At 45.1% G+C, this 24,236-nt stretch overlaps 1 protein-coding gene across 1 annotated transcript in view; it reads left to right on the top strand.

Moving 5' to 3' along the window:
* Positions 1-1,917: 1,917 nt before the first annotated feature.
* LOC144252164 (interleukin-36 receptor antagonist protein-like) overlaps positions 1,918-24,236 on the top strand; it is a 69,142-nt gene continuing 46,823 nt past the window's right edge. The window contains exons 1-4 of the mRNA XM_077794672.1: positions 1,918-1,989; positions 2,033-2,204; positions 2,385-2,502; positions 2,618-2,639. Of these exons, the coding sequence (XP_077650798.1) occupies positions 1,918-1,989; positions 2,033-2,204; positions 2,385-2,502; positions 2,618-2,639 (384 nt within the window). The remainder of the gene's footprint in view (positions 1,990-2,032; positions 2,205-2,384; positions 2,503-2,617; positions 2,640-24,236) is intronic.

A 24,236-nucleotide genomic window follows, 5' to 3' on the forward strand; every position in this document is an offset into this window, starting at 1 on the left:
ATCCACAAAGGGGACTTCAAACCAATTCTCCATGTATAATGAGGAGCAACTGTACTTGTGGGAGTTTAAAATGGTGCAACTCCTAAGAAAGGAAGCATTTAACTAAATTATAAATTCACTGCCCACTGGTGCAGTGATCCCACTTCTAGGAATGTATCTCACAGATGTACTTGCACATGTATAAAATAATATGTATACAAGCTGTTTCACTATAGTATGGTCTGTGATAAACCTAGAAACAACCCAAACACAAACCACGGGGGCTGTCTAAGTAAACAAGGCACTTAATAGACACTGCTTAAACACAGCTGTTTTTTAAAAAAGTGTTTCCTATAAACAAATATTATATTATTTCTAAATAAATACTAATAGGAAAAAATCTCAAGAGCATATAAAGAAAAAGCCATAGGATAGAATTACTTACATAGTATACTACATTTTATATAAAAAGAATAGAGTACACTGGCATTTCTCCTACTATAAAATGAAACAATTGACATCTATGGGAAATAAATTAAAGGTGGTTATCTAAGAAAGAGGGGTGAAGGAGGGGCAAAAGCAGTTGGAAATCACATTTTCCCAAGCATGCCTGTGTCATTTTAACTTTTGAATAATAAGAACATGTTATCTACATTAAAAGAATTTTTAAACATAAAAAGAATACTTACAGAAAGAAGAGAAAGAGAGACCCGTAGATAAGATTTAAAACTAAGGTTTAAAGAGATTTTTTTGCTCTGAAATTAGATGCTGAAAAGCAATCTTGGTGTGGTCATTGCAAAAAAAAAATGCTTTTTTCCTCTTCAATCAAGTTAAAGAATATGATAATCTGTCTTTAAAAAGCTATTTGAATGAGTAAGAAATTTGGAAAGGGGAGAAAAATGTACAATGAGGACACTCAAGTATAATGGTTCTTCAAGTATGGCCCCTGTACCAGCAGCATCAGCATCATTTGATAACTTGTTAAAATTAAAATTCTCAGGCTCCCACCCAGACTACTGAATCAGAAACTTTGTACTAGTCCAGCAATCCAGGTAATACCCTCAAGTCTGAGAGTCACATATCTTTTCTGGTTCTTCCCACAGGTTCATGTACACCACCAGTCTGCATTTCAAACAAGTTCCAGGATGTAGGACCACACTTGGATAAGCAAAGCTGAAGTCCACCTGGGGGAAAAAGGTATGTAACCTTCATATGGTTGAGTTTCCCATGAAACCTGTACACAGTATCAGATGGAAAAAGTCCTTATACAGGCTTCCTAGCCAAGATATATCATGGAGCTAGTTTCCTACATAAACTGTGTACACAGAGAATAAATGTTTTCAAATACATTCTTATAAAAACAATAACAACTATGAATCATTGAAATTCAACTTAAGGATGTCTCACTTGAAAAAATTTATAAGTGGACCTACAAACTTTCAGGAATAGGGCAAAGAAACAAAAATAATCAATATTTCATAAATTCTGCCTGTGTTGTCTGAACAACTAAACCTCAAATGCATTAACTGCCCACCATGTGCTTTCATGGAAAAGCACCAAGAAGTTTGTTTCCCTCAATCCCTTTTCAAAAAACAAATTGTTCTCAGGTTAATGAACACTGATCTTCCATTTGTTTTACACAAAGAGAAAGATCTGTATAGGAATCTTCTGAATAAAAAATTCTAGTTTAGCAGAGTGCAGCGCACTCGCTCAGAAGGCGAGCAGCTTTGGAGCAGTGGTGCCGCAGCAGCGGCGGGATTCGGACCGAGCTGGAACCCTCCCTGAGCCCCAGAGCTGCCCTGGACTCCCACCCCGGCTCCCCTATGGCACTCGTCCATCTGTCCCGAGCCCTGCCGCCCAGCCCCAGGACCTGCGCCCTGAGCACCCCCCCTCACCTTCCTCTTCCAGGCACCTCCTGCCACCAACCCGCTGGCCACCATGTCGGTGGAGCTGGAGGAGGCCCTGCCACTCCTGGGCCCCGAGGGGGCCATGGGAGGCGGGCGGCGATGCGTGGGGGGGCAGAGACAAGGGCCGTGGTTTCCCCAAGTGTAAGGGCAGCTGCAAGAAGAACCAGCTGGGCAAGTACAGCCAGCTGGTGGTGGAGACGTCAGCAGGCTGGGCGAGCAGCGGCTTGTCGCTGGCAGCCATCTATGCAGAGGCCAGGAAGGTGGTGGGGTTCCACCAGAAGAACAGCCGCACCTACCTCAAGTACTTGGTGGATGCTGGTGCAGAATGACTTGCTACTGTAGGTCAAGGGTACAGGCGCCACGGGCTCCTTCAAGCTCCATTGCCAAAAGCTGGCAGCCAGCTAAAGGTGCGCCCCTTTTCCGCGCCTGCTCTGCACAAACCCAAGAAGCCAGTAGCATGGCGCCACGCAAACCCCTGACCCACCAAGGGTGCTGCAGCCAACAAGCATGCACCCCCGAAGGCCGCTGCCACCAAGGACAAGGTCAGCAACAGCAGCAGCACCAAGGCCAAGAAGGCAGCCAAGTCCAGTGTCCCCAAGGTGCCCAAGGGCTGCAAGTGAGCGCCCCGCCCCCACTGGGGACAATGTGGAGGGGGACCATCCCCCTGGGCCACGACTTTACCTCCCCTCCCCCACACGCCTTTCTGGCCTCCCCTCCCCCATGCGCTGCAGGGAGATTTTTGAAACAGCCCAGGTGAGCCCTGATTGGCTCTGGCCCTTAGCAATGGCTGTAGCCTTGGTTACCGCCCACCCATGAGCCCTGGTTGGCCAGCTGGCCTTAGCTGCCAGGCCTCTCCACCTCCCTCTCCCCACCTCTGGGATCCAAACAGTCGCTCAGGATGCAGGGCAGCACAGCACTCCCCTCTCCCCCAAGCATCAATAAAACATTGTTGACCTTTGCAAAAAAAAAAAAAAAGAATTCTAGTTTAGACGGAAAGATTTAGAAGTGGAACATGGTGGCACATGCCTGTAATATCAGCAGCTCTGGAGGTTGAGACAAGAGTCTCTCAAATTCAAAGCTAGCCTCAGGGATGGTGAGGCACTAAGCAACTCAGTGAGTCTCTGTCTCTAAATAAAATATAAAATAGGGCTGGGGATGTGGCTCTGTGGCTGAGTGCCCCTGATTTCAATCCCTGGTACTCACCCCCCTCCAAAAAAAAGAAGGATATAGAAATCTGTAACTTCTTTTTGCAAGTCACCTTTGAATAGTTTTTGGTAGTAAAATTAACCAATGAGCTGACATTTTTATGTATTTCCTATTTCATTGTCTCTGAGATGCCATCACCTTTAAGGCACTTAGAACATTCTTATTCTATGTACAACTCAGAAGAAAAATTGCCAGGTGGTTACAAAATGCCAATTTTAAGATTCCATCCATCTCAGATGTGCAACTTAAAAATCAAAGAAATGCCTTAATTATAAACCACAGAATTGTATCGTAAATTATTGGGTTTTTTTTTCCAATTAATTCTTATGTCTCTCAAATGTAAAACTTCATAAAGGCATGGATGTTTTTGTCCATTTGAGATTTCCTCCATGCTTAGAAACTGGAACATTTTCGATATCTTTGTAACTTGTTATTTATTTAGTTTACTTAGGAATATGTGAATATGAAAAAAAGTAATGATTTTTAACAGTATTTTTAACAGTACTGACCTCTTTTACTCTGGGACATTTTACTTGCTTAAAATTTTTAAAAAAGTAATTATTTTCAATTTGGCTGACTTCTCAGGTCAAAAAGATTCAATACATCTCTACACAATTGAAAATATATTTTCTTCTGAGAAGTCTTTACTTACATGTTTGTTTCCACAGCACCTTTCAATAGTAATAAGCAACAAACACCTTACAAGATTTTTGAAAAGTCAAAATAAACATCCTTTTTAAAGTTAAACAAGTTGAAGAAATTTTTGTTACATTGAAGCTACCTTGAGCTAAACGCTATTTTAATTTTTCTCTATCATAACTAACAGTGTTTCAAATGAAAAGATAATTTGTAATGAGTCATACCATGAGGTCTGGTTTATGTACATCTATCTGTATTTTCCAAATTTGCTAATATGAACACCAGTAAGTAGAAAGGGTTGTTTTAAAAGTGATTACAGCTGGTCATGGTGCTGTTTGCTTGTTAATCCCAATAATTTGGGAGGCTGAAGCAGGAGGAACCCAAGTTTGAGACTGTTAAAGAAGTGGAGTACTGTTAAAGAAGGGGAGAAAGGGCTGGAACTCAGTGGTAGAGTGCCTCTGGGCTCAACCCCTAGTTAGTAACCCACCCCCCCAAAATGATGACATGAATGTATATTCTACTCAACTCAGAACTGCTATCATACACACTGCTGTCACTTCCCAACTCTGTTCTCACATCAAACTACTAGAATGATATTAGTGTTTAGATGTCAACAATTATAATGTGAATTCCCATTAAACACAGACAAACACAACCTTACCTTACAAGATTCTAGAATAATTGACAAAGGTGTCACTAACCAAGATCATGGCCTTTTTTATATATCATACACATCAGAAAAAATAATTTTCCCAGAAAGAAGTTGTTTGTCATCCCTTTCTTGTTAAAATAAAGTAGATAATGGATATGTTCTTAATAGTATTCTCAAAGAGGAAGAACAGATCTTAAGAAAAATTTTTAGTTATCAAAGATATTGAGGGACACCAATTTAGTGTTTGGGGGCCAGGATCTAGGCTTCACACAATGCTTGGGTGGGATGGATCTGTATCATCAAGATTCATCCTGGTCACAAGAATTTTGATCTTAAAATGGTTTAATCAAGCCTGCTTTAAATGACCATTACTTTAAGACACAATATTTAAAAGATTTTATAGGAAACTCCATCCCTTGGCTCTAATTATGTAAGACAAAGTAGTAAGGGGTGCTTCAGGAGAATAAGGAAACTTTCTGAAAATTAGTGCTCATTTTTTCACACTACACATTAACTCAACATAAATTTAAAATTATAGTGAGTATACATAGACTATATGCTAACAGTATGAGATGGCACATAAATCTCACCCCAATGAATCTAAAAATTTCAATCTTGTTAATATTATATTTGTTATTGTAAGGGTCCGGTGGAGCGTCGGAGAAAGAGACGACACAAGAGACTGGCTCCATGCAATTGGCAAAAGGGGATTTATTGGGGATCCATTCCAGTTCGCTGAGGTTCCGTGCTCCCTCAAGAAGGGAGAGCAGCCCAGAGACCAGAGCAGAGGTTAAGCAGAGCTTAAGTACACTTTCTGGAGAGGGCGGTGGGCTTTGCATACATCAGAACAAATCATCATGAGGTGCGGGGGGAAAATTGAACAACAACTCTGAGACATGATTAGTACATTCATTGGTGGGAACAGGTCGGACGGGGGTGATTGGTCATTCCTAAGCGGGGTACACATTAAAACTGATTGGTTCGGGCCCTGTGACAAACTGCACAGGGCCCTAGGCTAAATGGCCAGTAGGGCGTTGTCTTAACTATCTCAGGAATTTCAAGTTCTGGGTGTAGCAGAGGAACTTTGCGATGCTCGGGTCTTTTATATTTTAATTTTGCAGTTTAGAATCAGCTTAGAAATTTTACCCTTACATTATTATTGACAACTGAAGGGATCCATGGAAGGGTCATAATACAACCTGTGGGTAGACTGAGGCAGCCTGTAATTGACCTTGGCATGTCATCCCTAGTTCAATCTAGTTTCTCCTTTTTATTAGTTTAAATAAGGTTGTCCCAACACTAAGTGTCCCAACACTAATTTCCATCTTCATCTCCCTCTTGGATTTTCTTGTTTGAACTAGATCCTAGTACTTTTTCTTTCTTTCTTTCTTTAACCAACTCAAGCTTCTTCACTAGCAGCAGGTGCAAGCACTCGAACACGTGCTGTCTTTCCCCACAGCTGAAATTTCTGGTTATAAGTAAGATTTCAATGCATGTCATATATTGTCCTCCCTTTATTTCTCTTCTGCATGTAAGTGAAAGTATCACACCCACTTTCACTTATGTGTGTAAGCAGGTTCTGTTGGGTACAAACCTCACTGCTCAGTAGCAAAGTGGGCTTGATAATTCAATATCAAGGAGAGGAGCCTTGGTTCTGTGGTTGACAACCAACTGTTCCAGATTGGAAAGTTAGCCATTCATCTCTGAAATGCTGGATTGTTGCCAATGAAGCCTTTTCCTCTCCCACCTCTCTGCCTCTTCAGTAACTGACTGTCATGGGTGGAAGCAAAGCAGCATGATGAAACCTTTTGTATCTGCATTGTCTGCAATCCTCATTAATAATCAAAAGAAAATCAACATGTTTCCAAGACACAACTACACAGGGGCAACACAACTAGCCCCAAAGGGAAGAAGAGGACAGTAGCAAGGAGGAAACTCAAAAAGCACAGCAGGGCACATGGTAAGTCTAGTCCTGCATTAAGTCTAGTGCTCCAGGTGGGAACTAGGGCACCTGATGGTGTGATATGGGTCCCCGAGGGCTTGAGCCTCCTCATCCCTCCAGCCTGATCTGATGTGGGACTACTCCCTAGAGCTGGTGCGCCTACTGAGCTCTCCACCACAACACTGGCTCCACTCTCACAGTTTGACAAATCACTGTTTCTGGGGCTACTGGGTTGAACTCTGAAATGTCACCTGCTCTCTTCTCCACACCTCAATTCCCTCCAGACCCAACCCTGCAGCCTGGTTCTCCTACTGGCTCTCTGACCGCAGGCTGGTACTGGACCCATTCCAGGTTTGGCGTCATCATTTGAAAACAAGAATCATGCCAGGTGTTGTGGCACATGCCTATAACCCCAGCAGACTAGGAGACTGAGGCAGGAGGATTGCAAATTGGAGGCCAGCCTCAGCAAGTTAGTAAGGACCTGAGCAACCCAGTTGAGACCTTGTCTCTGAATACAATACAGAATAGGGCTGAGGACGAGGCTCAGGGTTCAAGAGCCCCTGAGTTGAATCCCTGTACCTTCATTAAAAAAAAAAAGAAAGCAGGCATCATCGCCCCCCAATGCCACAAAAAGCCTTCCAAGGAGCTATGTGGGGTGCAGTGTCCAGGAGTTGCCCCATCTAGCCCGAAGCCTGATGCCAAGATACCCCAGTTGGGAGCCCCAGGGAGATGCATTTTCATATGCGAATTCTCCTCTGCTGTACTCAGTCAAAGAGACCTTTGGGGGGCCCTGTGTGACAATGCTCAGGTTCATTAACTTTCTATCAAGTGCAGTTAGAATCCTCTCCCCAGGAAACCTGAGCAAGGAGGGTCAGAGTAGGCCCAGCCTCGGCCCAGAACCACCAGCCCCTGCAGAACAGCAAAGTCCCCAGCCCTCACCTTCCAAACCAGTGCCCCCTGTCTTCAAGTTGGAGCTGTTCCCAAAGAACTGGGATCTGAGGCCTATCCTCACCCAGAGCCATGATGCAGGGCTGTCAACACCGACTTCAGAGACAGATCTGCTCTTGGCCACTCATGGAGGAAGCTTAGGCTTCTGCGAGGCCTCAAGGCAACAGTGGATAAATGTTGAACTTACGTTTTCAGAGAGTAAAGTGGTAATGGGCCCAAGAAGAACATAAGACTGGGTAAGAGCCAGGTGCGATGGCACATGCTTGTCATCCCAGCAGCCGGGGAGGCTGAGGCAGGAGGATAACAAGTTAGAGCCTCACCAACCTAGCAAGGGCCTAAGCAACTCCGCCAGGCCCTGTCTCTAAAAAAAAAAATTAAAGTACTGGAACGGGGCTCAGTGGTCAAGGGCCCCTGAGTTCAATCACCGGCATAAAATAATAATAATAATAATAATAATAATAATAATAATAATAATAATTGCACAAAGGAGCAAGGGAGACCCACAGCCTGGTGTCAAAGTTGCGACCTTTCTGGGACCTCAAAAGAAGCAGATGCTGACCTCAGCCGGGCCAGAGCACACAGTGTGGCCACGGCTTCTAAAGGGAAAGCAGACTCAGAGCTGAGCGGTGGGGGACGCTCAGAGCCAGGAGCATGTCAGAGGCAGGGCCTCAACTCACCTCTGGGCTCAGGCCTTGCCACACATCCTCCCTGTGATCTCTGTCTTCTTTGGCTTCATCAACTGGCCCATCATGCACAGGATGTCTTGTCCCCCTGTAGGAGAGAGGACTTTCTAAGGCTGCTACCAAGGCCCATGGTCCTGCCTCTTGCAGGTCCCTGATGTCACTCAACTTGGAAGCCTGAGGTGGACAGGCCCAGCACAGCACCTCTGAGAAGGATGAGGGGCTCCTGAACTCAGAGGGATCCCCTTGAGGTTTCCCCTGACCAGCAAGAATCAAGCAGAGACTTGCATGGTGGCACGTGTCTTTAAAAATCCTGGCAATTTGGGAGGCTAAGAAACTTAGTGAGGTCCTGAGCAACTCAACAAGACCCTGTCTCTAATTAAAATAGAAAAAGGGCTATAAATGGGGCTCCATGGGTAAGCACCCTGGGGTTTAAGCTTCAGTACAAAATAAATAAATAAATAAAAATTAAAAAACCTCTGACCAGGTAGGAAGAAACTCCAATCCCAAGAGTCTCTGGCCTCTCCCAGGCAAAGCTCCAAGGGACAAAAAGCAAAACCAGATTCCCAGCAGAAAGCCAGTTCCTGGTGGGGAGGAGGAGGCCCCCTTCAGGATGAAGAGCAAACCTGACTCTCTGTGCATCGGGACCCAGAGCAGCACCAGCTGAGAGCTAGAGAACTCGGAGCTCAGGCTCTGCAGAGGCCAGAGCCTCTGTGAGGCTGTCTGAAGCCCTGTGAAGGCTCCCTCCAGGAACCCCCAGCCCGGGGTGGAGAGCAGCCCCAAGCAGGCTGGCAGATGGCCAGGGGCAGACAATGCCCAGAGATCAGCTGTGACAGCATCTGGACATTGGGACAAAGGGGCCGAAGCTCATGTTGTCCTCATGGATGAGCCTCCCAGAGGGCCACTAGGAGGAAAGCATGGCCCTGAACACTGGTTCCCAGGGCCTTGGGCATGCGCTGGACCAGCAGGGCCTATCCCTGGGGCCTAGCATGGGCCACATCCAGGTTATGCAACATTCCATTCTGGATGACCTCCTTCTTCTTGTGCACGTTGCCCTTGGGCAGGGCATGTCCTCATCAGGCTCCAGGGTGAACTCCTCAGCCTCTGCCTTTGCCAGCAGAGCCATGGGGAATCGGGACCACACAGACCTCAGTGACAGAAAGGTCTCCGCTGCCCACCGATGGCCCCCAATGGCGCCCTCTGATTGTGCCCCACAGCCTGGTGCCACAATGGGATCCCAGACCCGCCGGGGCAACACCTGAGACTTTCTGAAGACTCTCTTCCCTTACTTTTCATTCCTGAAAAAGGAGCATCCAGGGGACTCACTGGAGCCGGGGACCTGGGCTGTTCCAGGTTGTGATTTATGGGTGACACGAGGCCTGAGGCTCATCCATGCACCACGGAGGTGCAGCCACCATGGGATGCAGCAGCAGATAGAGTAGGAGCCACCTGGAGCAGCCCCCAGGCTCAGGACTCAGGGAAGGACACCAGGGAGATAAAGGAAGATGGAAGACGCCGCCTGGTGCAGCGGGAAGGGACGAAAGCTGTCTGGTCCCTGTCCCCCACAGGGTTTGGTCTTGCACACTCTGCCTGCTGAAGTCACCAGGAGAGGAAGACAGAGAAAAGCCAAGGTGACTTAAGTAAAGGGACAGCTGCTGACCTTCCCCCACCAACCCCTGCTGATCACAGTGACGCCCTGGTCACCCAGGTCTCCCTCTGGCAGACCCTCTGGCCTGGCGCTGTCCCCAGGGAGCATACATTCCAGGTAGATGATGTCCCTGGCCTCCAATCGCTCCTTCTGCAGACTTTCAAAAATGCTAGGGTTCAGGTAAAACCAAACCAAACCAGACAAAGGGGGACTCAGACAACCATGATGCATGTTCCAGTTCCTTCTGATCCCAAGGGAAGTCAACTTTCAGTAAGAGACCTGAGTTGCCAGGCACAGTGGTGCACACCTGTCATCCCAGGGACTCAGGAGGCTGAGGCAGAAGGATTGCCAAGTTGGAGGCCACCCTCAGCAATTTAGCAAGGGGAGACTCTGTCTCAAAACAATACAAAGCAAAGTAAAAAGGGCAGGCTTCTGTCTCCCTGCTTAAGCACTACGGGTTCAGTTCACAGGACTAAAAATGAGAGAGAGAGAGAGAGAGAGAGAGAGAGAGAGAGAGAGAGAGAGACAGAGATTTGAGGTAGACAGCGACCCTAGGAGTGGGTGGGTATGAGTGTATGTGGCAGGGCACAAGAGCCTGGACTGGGGGCTTAGAACACCCGGAGGTGAACCTGAGGGTGACCATGTCTGCCTGCAGGAGACAAGAGAATATCACCATTACTCTTCCTTGCCTTGCCTTCAGGGGTTAAAAAGTTGTAGGAGCATTCTCATAGGGACCCAGCTGCCCTTAGAGGGGACATGTGTCCATGGCCACGCCCCACGGCACCCCCCAGTATCACCACTACAGCTCCAGTCCTTGGATTAGGGACACCAGAGCTTCCTGCTTAGCCACCTGAGGCTGCATTTGACGTGGCCCATGATTCCGGCTCTCTGGGCCTCGGTCTCCTCATCTATGTGACAGCACCCAGAACCACCCACAGAGGAGTCCAGGATGGAGGATCACCAAGGTGGAGGCCTGTCTAGAACACATAGCTAGGCCCTGGGGCTGGGGCACATCTCAGTGGCAGAGCACTAGTTCACTATGACCAGGGCCCTGGGTTAGAACCCCAGGACCAGAAAAAAGCAAATCCTAGCACCTCCTGGCTCCTGGAGCTGTGCACACACATCTCATGTTGACGGTGCTCTACGGGGCCTTGCTCTTCCCCAGGGATGTGCCCTGGGTAAGGACTGCAGCCTCTGCAGGACCCAGCTGGCAGACAGGTCCTGAGGCTGAGCTTCCAGAGAAGCTGCTACAGATGGCCACCCTGTGAAAACAAAACTGATCTCTGCCCCAGACAGAGTCCAGTGTTAAAGGGAGGCAGCGGGGGACATGACACAGACTAACACCCAATGCAGGGCTCCCTCGGTGGGAGGGGGACCCCAAAAGGCCAATCCAGAATAAAAGTTGGTATGTGGTGGCCAAGGCCAGGGGGAGGGACAGCAGGAGGCCATTTATGGGAATGAGGTCCCTTGGAAGGGCATGACAATGTTCTAGAATTAAGATGGGGAGTGTGAACTGTGTCATGCATCAAAATCCTGTGGGCCACACACACTTAAAATGGGTGGATTGTGTTCACAACTGCACCCCAACAGAGCTTCCAGGAGCTTGCCAGGACACAGCCTCTCTGGCCTCCTTGGGCACTGTGCAAACAGGAACAGGGCTGGGGAGCCCCAGGTCAAGATTCATAAGCCTCCTTCAAACTTCACATCTCCACACAACACACCTGATGTCCTTCTGTCCCAATATCTCATCCTTGTTGAAAAACTTCCCAGAAGGACTTGGGTTTTTGGGGGCTGGGTGTACCAGGGATTGGACTCAGGGTCCCTCGACCACCAAGCCCTTTCCCCAGCCCTGTTTGGCATTTTATTTAGAGTCAGGGTCTCACTGAGTTGCTTAGGTCCTGGGTTTGGCTGAGGCTGGCTTTGAACTCGAGGTCATCCTGCCTCAGCCTCCTGAACTACTGGGATTAGAGGTGGGCACCACCTTCGTTTTGGAAGACAATTTTCCTCTTCTGATTTAGCCTCTTTTTTTGAGAAGCTGGACAAAGCAGACCAATGGATGGCTCAAATTTCCACTGTGTTCCTGTGTCCTCTCTCCTACATGGAAGAGGACAATTTTTCTCTTTTCATCTCAGGCCCTTTTATACGATTGATTTTCCAGATGAACTGGCTCAAGGTGTCATTCCTGAGAAGGGGCCACCTTCTCAGAATCTCATTAATCCACAGTGGACAGGATGTGGTGAGGAATTAAAAAGAGAGAGAGAGGTTTGCAGAGCCAAGCTCCTGAGATGAAGGCCCCATTAAGAAAGAGAAAAATAGCCCTTGGAAAAAGTGATATTTTCATGATCTCCATAAACCAGTGACCAAGAAACCACCTCAGAAAATCAAAGAATCATCAAATTATAAAAGGGGTAAAGATGGAGAGATTCTATGGTGGATGGAGAGTGGTCTAGAGATGAGAAACTGAGTCCCAGAGAGCTCAGAGGACTAATAGGGATCACCCAGCACCAGGGGACTCGCAGTCACCCTGCCCCTCAGCCAGCACTGGACGCAGGATGACTGTTGAGCCTCTTTCTGAGCCTGTGGCCTTGATCTGGAAAACAGGGGAAATGAGATTCATGGTGTCTGCGCACACAGGCACATAGCTGTGAGGAGCCACAGGTAAAATACCTCCCCAAGTCCGCAGCAGGGGACCTGGCTATGCAGCAGGGGACAGGTACAGAGCTAGTGTGAGTCAATCATAACACAGTGGATGAGTAAAAACATTTTGAAAAAGAAAACAAAATTATGTCCAATTTGACTTTTTGGAGAGGTGAGGGGATAGTGTTGGGAATTGAACCGAGGGGTGACTTATACTTGAGGCTCATCCCTAGCACCATTGTGTATTTTATTTAGAGACAGGCTCTCCCTGAGCTGCTCAGGCCTTGACTAAGTTGATGAGGCTGGCTTCCACCTTGTGATCCTCCTGCATCAGCCTCCTGAGCAGCTGGGATGAAAGACATGCTCCACTGTGCCTGGGTGGCCAATGGTCATCATGTGGGGGACGAGAAGGCAGAAGCAATTTCTTGACTTAACTACACAACTCCCAGGAGCAATGAGCAAAGGAAGAGCTGCCTCATGAATGGACCTATGTCCAAGCCCTCTACAAGGTGTCCCTTTATACTACACGGTGTTATCCTGAGTGTCCCATGTGGCATCAACAGTGCAGAGGCCAAGGAAAGGAGGACACAGAGGTCACACCAACTGCCTGATGCCACAGTGCTGAGGACAGGGCTTAGGATGGACTCCCCTTGAGCTGCTTGTTGCCCTTGGCTGTCTTGAGCCCTATGATCACGTGGCTGATTGTCTTGCCATAGCAACCCATGGGGTTCTTGGTCTCACATGGCGTGAGCTTGGTCACCTCCCCCTTGTAGACATCCTTGGCCTCCTTTATCTGCAGCCCTGGGAGGGACGGCCAATGGGAACATGGTGAGAAGTGGGACCATCCTTCTCTCCACATCCATCTCCTCCCCACCAACAACCTTCTTACATCAAACTGCCACAGCACAAGAACTGACAAGTCACCTTACAGCACAACCTAGAGACACCATCATGAGTGGAGAGCAACACTACAGGTAGTGGTGGCCCATGCCTGTCATCCCAACTCGGGAGGCCGAGGCAGGAGGACTGCAAACTGTAGGCTAGCCTCAGCAGACCAGTGAGACCCTGAGCAACTCAGTATGACCCTGTCTCCAAATAAATTCAAAACAGGGCTGGGAGTTGGCTCCATGGTTAGGTGCCCCAGGTTCAATCCCTGCTGTCCCTCCTTAAAGAAGAAGAAGAAGAAGAAGAAGAAGAAGAAGAAGAAGAAGAAGAAGAAGAAGAAGAAGAAGAAGAAGAAGAAGAAGAGATGAGGGTCACTGCTCCCCTGACAAAAGGGGAGGCCACAGAGGACTTCTGCTGTGCTGGCAGGTGGTCATCAGGCTCCCTGTGAGCGGATATGGAAATGTCCCAAAGGCAGAGACAAATGTCCCTCTGAACAGAATCCCTGCCTCCCTCCACCTAATACTGAAGGGGCGACCAATACCCTTCCATTCAAATAGGATCAATACTTGGTTAAGAATGGCTCCATGTTTGCCCAGCTTTCTCCAATTAAAAACTCATGGAAGGGGCTGGGCTGGGGATGAGGCTCAATGTTGGAGCACTCACCTAGCATGTGCAGGGCCCTGGATTTCATCCTCAGTGCCACATAATAATAAATAAATAAAATGAAGATATTGTGTCCAATACACAACTACAACTAAAAAATATGATATTATTAAAAAAAACTCATCTAAGAAAGCCACATATACCTACCCTTTCCTATGGAGCTCTATAGATCTCACTGATCTTTTCACAGCCTCTCACCTTGAAAGTCTAACTTGTATTTTTTTTAATATTTTAATATTATCAGGCCTCCTAGCTTATGAATCAATACCAACCAAGATGCATCCCAGACCTTTATGTTGTTTATTTTTGAACAGGGTCGCATTATTTATTTTTAATTTTTTTCTTCAAAACAAGTTTAATTTTGTTCCAGCCCTAAATTAGGGGAACAAATTAAATCTTAAAAAATGCTCAAAAATCAAGCCATTATAAAGTTAAGCACCCCTCCCTTTAGCAACAAATAATGAACTGATATAGGTAACTGAACTGATATAACTGATTTAGGTGTAGATGGGCACAACACAATGCCTTTATCTTTATGTGGTTCTGAGGATCGAACCCGGGTCCTGCCCATGCTAGGTGAGCGCTCTACTGCTGAGCCACAATCACAGCCCACTAACTTGTATTTTATAGATTAAGAAACTGAGAGCAGTATGTGTGGGTGCATGTATGTCATCACAGCAGCTTGGGAGGCTGAGGTGGGAGTATGACTAGTTGGATGCCAGCCTCAGCAACTTAGCAAGGCCCTGAAAAACTCAGCAAGACCCTTTCTCTAAATAAAATACAAAAAGGGCTGGGGACAGGGCTCAGGGGTTAAGTACCCCTGCATTTGATCCCTGGTAGCCCCCCCCCAAAAAAAAGGATTACTCAGTATTTCCTCTGTTTTTTGGGAACAGCCTTGCAGTGCAGGTTGCTTGGCAGCATCACTGGCCTCTAACATTAGATACCAGGAGTCCCCTCACCATGTTTTGAAAACCACAAGAGACGATTCTCCAAATACTGGCAAATATTTCCTGGGGGACAAATCAGCCCAGGTTGAAAAATCGCTGCAGAGCTGATCTCACCTAGCTGGACTTCCAGAAACAGCACAAGAGAACAGGAAAAGTCCACAATTCAGGGGTTCAGAGCTGATGAGTGTCCAAACAAACAACACCAAACAATGAGACTCAGAAAGCCCTGTGGACATCAAGAAAGGGAAATCAGGGGAGGGCGCCCTATCCAAAAGTACCTCCAAAACATCCAGAAAGAAAGGTTCCAACCCTGAAAATCAGACATCTTAAGAGCAACAGTGGAAGGCAAAAAGTACCAAATAACACTGAGAGAAACAGCACCAAAGGAAACTGCTATCATGCTGGTGCTGTGACGCAGGCCTGTGATCCAAGTGACTCTGGAGGCTGAGGCAGGAGGATCACAAGTTGGAGGCTAGCCTCAGCAAAAGTGAAGGCCTAAGCAATTAAGTGAGACCCTGTCTCTAAATAAAATGTAAAAAGGGCTGAGGATGGGGCTGAAGAGTCAAGAGCTCCTGGGTTCCATTCTTGGGGTTCAATTCTTGGTAACCCCCCCAAAAAAATGGAAGATGACTTGAACAAGCTAATGTTCCTGTAAGTGCATGCTGTATGGCATTCCAGCCTCAAAAAACTTCCCCCAGACACAGGACTTCTTCATCCACCATCAGACACCACACAACACACCCTGGCAACTCCATATGTACAACTTCAAAATTAGAATTCAAGCTTTTATTTCACAGATGATTGTGTTTCTGCTTCTGAAAGGTCAGGAGCCTGCCCCAGGCCTCCCAGCTGATCAATCAATACCCACCAAGATGCAGCCCATAACTTTAGGGTGTTTATTTTTGAACAGGGTCACATTAATTCACTTAGAGCCTGGTGAAACTGCTGAGGCTGGCCTCCAACATGTGATCCTCCTATCTCAGCCTCCAGAGTCACTGAGATAACAGGCAGGGGCCACCACATCTGGTAAGAGCCCACTTCTTTACATACAGGAGTGCAGGCTCCTACTCTCTTATGCCAAGAGGCCCTTCCAGAGAACAAGCCATGCCCAGACCAGGAGCTCTGGGAAGCCTGAGGATCTGGTCAATCCCCTTGCAGATCCCAAGTAGCTGCACCGTGTGTCCTCTTTTGTCCCCTGAAAAGCCCAACTCCAGGGGAATTATCAAACCCTCTGCCCAATTCCAGCATTTCAAATCAGTCAGCAGGGGCTGGGGATGTGGCCCATGTGGTAGCACACTCCTATGGCATGCGTGAAGCCCGGGTTCAATCCTCAGCACCACATACAGAGATGTTGTGTCCTCCAAAAACTAAAATATATATATATTAAAATTCTCTCTCTCTCGGTCTCTCTCTCTTTCTTTAAAAATAATTAAATAAATAAAATCAGCCCACAGTTTGAAGCTCAGCATGCAACTGAGGCATTTTGTGCCATCAGGAGACTTCCTGTTTCTCTGCCCGGAAAACACTAGAAGCCCCTTGAAGATCAAAAGAACGTTTCTGTTATTTGTCAATTATGCTCGTAGCCAAAATAGTGGTGGGCAAATTTTGCATTCAAAAAAATACTGGATGACTCATTTTCCCCTTCCAATAATGTGCCACAGAAGATGTTTTTAATATTTTTTAATTGTTCATGGACATAATATCTTTGTTTTAATTTTTAATATTAATTTTTTAGTTGTAGTTGGACACAATACCTTTATTTCACTTCTTTATTTTTATATGGTGTTGAGGATTGAACCCAGAGTCTCCCACGTGCAAGGCAAGTGCTCTACCACTGAGACACAGCCATAGGCTGTCACAAATTTTTAGGAGGCCCTGGACCAACAGAAATGGATTTTCAGCTGGGCACGATGGTGCAAACATACAATCCTATCTCTCAGGAGGCTGAGGCAGGAGGATCACAAGTTGGAGGCCAGCCTCAGCAACTTAGCAAGGCCCTCAGCAACTTTAGCAACACCCTGGCTCTAAATAAAATACAAAAAATGGATGTGGCTCAGTGGTTGAGTGCCCCAAGTTCAATCACTGGTTAAAAAAAAAAAAAGAAAAGAAAAGAAAAGAAAAAGAGATACATTTCCCAAGCAAAGGAGACTTGAAAGAGTTCAAGAACCATCCCAGCGACCAGACCCCTCAAAGGACTTTTCTCCCCCTCTTGCCAGGATGATTTTCATTCAAGAAGCATGAGTTTGGGATCAGATTCCTTTCTGAAACACACATGTGACCCACGTCGAAAAACAAAGACTAGTTAAGATGTATATTCCATTTGGCTTCTACGTGAGGATAGTCCTCTTGGGCAGCAGAAATCAATGAGAACACAAAGACTTTTCCAGTTCCCAAAGGTCCTTCCCACAGCACGGCTCTTCCTTCCATCTTCTTTCTTTTGATTAACTCTTCTATGCCGTCACCTGCCTGCAGCACAGAGGGACGAAATGGTCACTATTACTGTGTTTCAGTGGGGAAAAAATGCAGTCCCTGGTCCAAACAATTCACAGACTGGTCCAACCAACCCTGGATGCCAGCACCTTCCAGGCACTGCTCTGGATGCCCCAACAGTGGAGGTGAGAGAGAAAAGTCTGCTGGGCAGAGTGGCCCACACCTGTGATCCCAGGGACTCGGGAGGCTGAGGCAGGAGGATATCAGTTCAAAACCAGCCTCAGCCAAAGTGAGGCCCTGAGCAACTCAGAGAGACATTGTTTCTAAATAAAATGCAAAATAGGGCTGTAGAGGGGCTCAGGGGTCGAGGGCTCCCCAAGTTCAATCCCTGGCACCCCCCACACCCCCAAAAAAAGACATAGACAAGAAACCAGAGGCTTTTCTTTGACCTTTTCTGTTAATAGGAGTCTCGGAGGCCATAGTCACAAGTTCATGTAAATTGCAGGTTTCTGTAGCTGCTCAGCCTTCAGGGAGACCACGGGCCATGACTCTATGGTCCAGCAGCTTAGAGGTTATGGAGTGCAAACCCCCAGCTGTCATTACTAAACTGGGTGGCCAATGGATGGGCCATTTTTTCTGAAAAAATAAAATAAAATAATAATAATAATAATAATAATAATAATTACCATAAGTGCTGGGATTTGGTACAGTTGCCACTTAATAAAAGTAGACCTGACTGAAAAATGGATGGTTGGTCGGGGCACGGTGGCACAGGCCTGTCATTCCAGGGCACCTGAAGGCTGAGGCAGGAGGACTGCAAGGTGGAGGCCAGGCTCAGCAGCTCAGCAAGAACTTGTCTCAGAATAAACACAAAAAGGGCCGCAGTATGGCTCTGCGGGGAACGCACTTATGGCACCTGCCGGTAGAGTTCCACCCACACACTTCCCGCTGTGGCTCTGGGTTGACTTCCCTGGCAACAGTACTTCCAGCTTGCTCTGCGGGTGTGAGCACAGAAGGATGAGCCCCGGAGTTCTGCTCCCTGGCTGAGGAGCTGAGGGGGTGGTGGCACTGAGGAGAATTTTTCTGGGTGTTTTTTTGCTACCCGGGATTGAAACCAGGGGCTCTAAATCACTGAGCCTCAGCCCCAGTCCATTTTTGTATTTTATTTAGAGACAGGGTCTCACTAAGTATCTTAGGGCCTTGCTAAATTGCTGAGGCTGGCCTCAAACTTGTGATCCTCCTGCCTCAGCCTCCAAAGTCGCTGGTATTAAAGGTTTGCACCACCATCCCTGGCACCTACTCAGAATCTTAATAAATGAGTTGAGACTTTGTCAGAAGCAAATGGCATTGCACCATTTTGCAGATGAAGAAAACCCACCCAGAGGAAAACAGAAATTCCAGAGTTAAGCGAGCTCACATGAGGGTGAAGACACGCCTGAGTTCCAGTCCAGCTGTGGGGGTTGCTGACTCTGATGTGATTTCTTTGTCCTCTCTAGACTGACTTTTAAATCTAATTAATTTATTTCGATCATTGACATCATTATTGAGGCGATGTTTGTCTGTTTCCCTCTACTGCTTTACATTATGAAGGTGGAGAACACATATTTGCCATTTTAATTTTAATTTTGGAACATGATACACAGTCTACAAACCAGTTTCTAGATAAGATTTCTTATGAATTCAAAGAAGGTTCTAAAAAACACCCCCCTGCACATGCACACACACTGTGGAATCCATGCTCTTTATTTTTATACTATGGATTTAACCCAGGGGCATTATACCACTTAGCCCCATCCTCACCCGTTTTTATATTTTATTTACAGACAAGGTTTCACTGAGTTGCTAAGGGACTCAATAAGTTGCTGAGGCTGGTCTCCAGCTTGTGATCCTCCTGCCTCAGCCTCCCAAGTCACAAAAGATAACAGCCATATGCCACTGTGCCTGGCTTCAATTATATTTTTATCCACTAAATAGGTACTAAAATGCCAAATCAATGCAATGAAACATACACCAATAATCCTATGGAGAACTACCTTCCAGAACCATGCACTGAACAATCCCATCTCTGCCACCTCTCAGTTTCTCACTCCCATCGACTTTCACCTTAAGTCCTTCCTCCTCTCTTCTCTCCAGCCCAAGACTGAGGCCCTCAGGGCCTTGTGCATGCAAGGCAAGCACTCCTTTTTTGGAGGGTTTATGGACACCCTTGTGTATATAGTGTGGTATGTGCTTGTAGTTTTAACTTGCATTTCCTAATGATTAAACACACACTTGGGCTGGGGATGTGGCGTGAGAGGTGGTGGTAGTGCACTCGGCCTGGGTTCAATCCTCAGCACCATATACAGACAAAGATGTTGTGTCTGCTGAAAACTAAAAAAATAAAAATAAATATTAAAATTCTCTCTCTCTTTAAAAAAAACAGTGGGCACTTTTTCATATGCTTGTTTGCCTCTGAAATATCTTCTTTGGAGAAAGAATAATATGTATTCTTCATATTAAGTCCTTACCAAACTCATTATTTTCATCTGCTAACTTACTTTTTAATTACTTATTTCTACCCTCGCATCCCAACATTATTCAGTGGTTCTTAGTAAACCTTGAGCCATTTCAGAGAAAAAAAAGGGGGAAAAATATCAAAATGGTATTTTTTCAAGGGTTCTAAAGTAAAAAATAAGATTGACTCTGCATGCACCATTAAATGTGATAAATCTCTCAACTTCAGTTAAGAACATAATAGCATCAAATGTCACAGAAATCCCTTCTCTATGCTACTTATGTCATTATGAATTTTAAAGTAGAATTGAAGGTCTTTTTTTTTTTTTTACTGACATAGAGTTGATGAACATTGCTTCCAGAAAGATGAGGAAAGAACTATGCAACCAGAGCTGGTAATCAGTCACCATGCATCGATACCCAGTGCGGGTTTTCACAGAGAACATCCCTCTCTTTGAGCCTGTAGTCACTTTCATTGGCGAGGCACCTTGTTTAATTTGGGGTAACCAATTTATCCCTGATTGCCTGGGACTTCTCCAGCTTTAGCACTGAACATCTCTCATTCCCTCCAAGTACTAGGAATACTTGGACAGTTGACCACCCTAATTACCCCTTTCAGTAAAACCCAACATTGCTAATTTAAAAGCACCTCAAATCTACGTTTTATAAACAACTGTCCCTCTCCAGGTTTGTGATATATGCCAGGAAAAAAAAGCCTTTAATATACCCTACTTAAAACACATTTAAGACCAGAATGGAAATTACATGAGTATTATGTCAAAAGAGTCTTGTAGCAGAAAGACTAATTTGCATTGGCATTTACAATGGAGGAAATTTACATATTACTTGTGAAATTAAAAATAAAGGTCTTAAAAAGAGACAGATTCAGAAATCTGCCTATAAGATGTTAATCTGAGAACTGTACAGAATGGAATTTTCTTCTACAGCTCAGGTGTGTGTGTGAGTGTGTGTGTGTGTGTGTGTGTGTGTGTGTGTGTGTGTTTAGTTGTCAATGGATCTTTTATTTTATTTATTTATATGCAGTGGATCGATCCAACCCAGGGACTCACACATGCCAGTCAAGCTGTATCACTGAGCCACAACTCCAGCCTTGTGTTGGTGTTTTTAAATCTGAATCATATTTATTGGAATAGGTAATAAACATATAGAGTATGAAAGTTCAAAAGAATCACTTTGTATGCACCATGAATTATTTCCCTTCCACCCCATCCCTTAGCCATTCAACCACCTAAACGATTGTTGACTTTTAGGATTCATTCAGAGGTGATCTATGCAAATATAAACAACTGGAATTTTTGGAGAGTAAAATGATATTTACTGAATGTGGAATTGGATTTTTAACCGAGGGCCTAACCTGGAGCAAGTGTTGGGGAAACCTGCTCTACAGGCTTGCTTTAGAATTGAAGGGCAGGGATTGCCAATCTGGAAGAGCAAGGGGGTGCAGAGGCACAGCATGCAGGCACCTTTGGAGCCTGCAGGGAACCACCTTGGGTTCAGAAGGGTCACGGCAAAGGGTACAAAAGCGGTGGGGGCAGTGAGCAATTAATCTAGAGAGACAGGAAGGGCCAGCAAATACTCTTTCCTTTGGTAGGAAAGCAGTTTTGTTTTAAATGAATGTGAGCCAAAGAAAAGCAAACCAAGTCTCTAGCAGGGGAGGAAAAGCAACAAAAGTCTTGTGAGACAGTTCTCTTATCAGTTTGGACCAACCTCTGCATGATGGGTCAAATGGCAGAGTGTGAAGGAGGGAAGAAAGGTATCCAAATTCAAGAGGGTATCTACATTGACATGAAATGGAACCACCATTTCACCCAGCTAACCCACTCCTCAGTTTTTGGCAGATTCAAGAGCTTAACTAGGTGGTTTTTGACTCAGGATTTCTCATGGGGTTAGTTAGCCAAAGGACTTAAAATCAGAGTGCTACAGGGACACAGCCACATCAATATCTATATCAGCACAATTCACAATAGCTAATCTGTGGAACCAACCTAGATGCCCTTCAGTAGATGAATGGATAAAAATATGTGGCCTATATACACAATGGAATATTACTCAGCAATAAAAGAGAACAAAATCATGGCATTTGTAGGTAAATGGATGGAATAAGCTAATCCCAAGAAACCAAAAGCCAGATGTTTTCTCTAATATGTGGATGCTGATCTATAATGGAGGACAGGAAAATGGGAGGAATGGAGAAACTTTGGATAGGAAAAAGGGGAGAGAGAAGAAGGGAGGGGCATAGGGGTAGGAAAGAGGGTGGAATGAGATGGACAATCATTACCCTAAGTACATGTATAAAAAACACGAATGGTGTGACTCTACTTTGTGTACAACCAGAGAAATGAAAAATTGTGCTCTATATGTGTAGTATGAACTGAAGTGCATTTTGCTGTCATATATGACAACTTAGAATAAATAAATAATTTTAAATTAAAAAAGAAATAAAGGCATCTACATTCAAGACTAGGCTGAGTTGCCTCAAAAATTGGTGTCCATCTCCATGAAATGAACCACAAGGAAAATTCTGACAAAGGTAGGTGACAAAGTTGTTTCAGTTAGGGCCTCCAATTCTCCCAGGACCTCGGGGACAAGCAGATGGGTGGTGAAGACTGCTTTAAGTGGGTCTCACCAGTGTTGCCTCCTTCAATCAGGGTTCAGCCAAAATCAAGGCTGCAATCATGCTAGGGTATTCTCTATAGAAGAAACAACTGGAAAAGCTTAAGAAACACAGTCCTTCCATGGACATTCCTCTGCCTATCAATAGGCTTCTGGCAACTATGGGTATGTTCCTGTTGCTAAGCCAATAAACAGGGACTTCTATTCTAGAGAGAATGACCTGCAATACTGCGAAGTAATTTCCAAGTCAAGAGAATTCTCAAGCAGAGCAAGGCTGTAATTCCTAGATCTAGCTCTGTATTGAGACATCTTGAGAACTTGGAAAAATAAAAGTTTCAGGAACCCAGCCTAGATGTACTAGGTCAGAAGAGGGGAGGGATGATAAAGAAGTTTGTCTTAAAAAAATCCTGTGATTATCATGATAGATTAGATTTGGGACACTCCATCTGCCAATGCAGAATAGGACAAAATCCTCAACTTGTCAAACATTTGTAAAAATAGAACTTGCTTTGAATGGGCATGGAGGCTGTAGGAAGGTTTCTGATGAGAGTTTAGGGTACTCTTTAACCCCCTGGCAATTTGCCAGCTTCCACAACAGAGAAGATACTGATAGTGGAGAAGAAGATACTAACAGAAACCCATTGGTGGTGGGTCATATAACCACACTGGTGTACCTTAATGCAGATGTGCTCCAGAAAAAGGAGTGACTAATAAAATATTTCAAATGGATTTTTTTTTTTAATTTTACAGGAGAACTAGATATTTAAAGGGATTTTATATGGCATTTTTTTAATTTTGTTTTGGCAGGGATTGAACTCAGGGACACTCGAGTCACATCCCCAGACCTATTTTATATTTTATTTAGAGACAGGGTCTCACTGAGTTGCTTAGGGCCTCACTTTTGCTGAGGCTGGCTTTGAACTCACAATCCTGGGGCCTCCAAAGTTGCTGGGATTACAGTCCTGCACCACAATGCCCTGCCAGTATTTTATTTTAAATGTTAAAATTTACAGAAGTAGAGGAAGAAAATAATATGAGAGGTTAAAGTCACTTCTGCCCCTTCTCATTCCTTCAAAATAATCAGTTTTAACCTTTTCTTATTTCCTAGCCATTTTTAAAAATATTTTTTAGTTTTCAATAAAACTTTTTATTTTATGAGGTGTTGAGAATTGAATGAATGCATCATAGTATCTATGGTCTGTGTAACTTGGATCTCTCTCTCTCTCTCTCTCTCTCTCTCTCTCTCTCTCTCTCTCACACACACACACACACACACACACACACTAATGTTCCAATGAACATCTTGGTAAATAACATCCAGTGAATATATCTTTATACATATATTAAAACATATTAGTCTATTTTCTGATGTTAAAAACAAAATACCACAGACTGGTAATTCATAAAGAAAAGAGGTTTATTTTGACCCTTCTGTTGGTTCAAGGTCATATCTGTGGACGGTCTTCTTGCTTGGCACAGTCTTGAGGTGGCCTGGAGCATCACATGGTGAGAGAAAGAGCACACACCCACTATGTATTTGTCCTGATCTCCCTCTGTCTTCTTATTAGGACACTAGAATTTAATCATGGGGATGTTAACCTGATGATCTCCTTTAATCTAAATATCTCTCAAAGGGCCCCATAGATGGATTAAGTGTCCACCCTCCCAGTACTTCTTATTGGGGATTACATTTCAATATAGTTTCAGAGGGGGCAAACCATACTCACACCATAGTAAGAGATATACATATATCTATAGGATGATATATAGTATACTCACTGGATAATTTTCCAAAAGTAAAATTACTAGGTGGACAATGTGCACATCAAACGCAGCAGACATTTTCAAAATGTATTCTCCCCAAAAGTGCACCCATTTCCACTCCCAACAGGATGGGTGACAGTGGCCTCCTGCCCACTTTCTCACCACCTATCTGTCCTATCACA

This window comes from Urocitellus parryii, unplaced genomic scaffold (genome assembly GCF_045843805.1).
Source record: "Urocitellus parryii isolate mUroPar1 unplaced genomic scaffold, mUroPar1.hap1 Scaffold_37, whole genome shotgun sequence".
NCBI classification, from domain to species: Eukaryota; Metazoa; Chordata; class Mammalia; order Rodentia; family Sciuridae; genus Urocitellus; species Urocitellus parryii.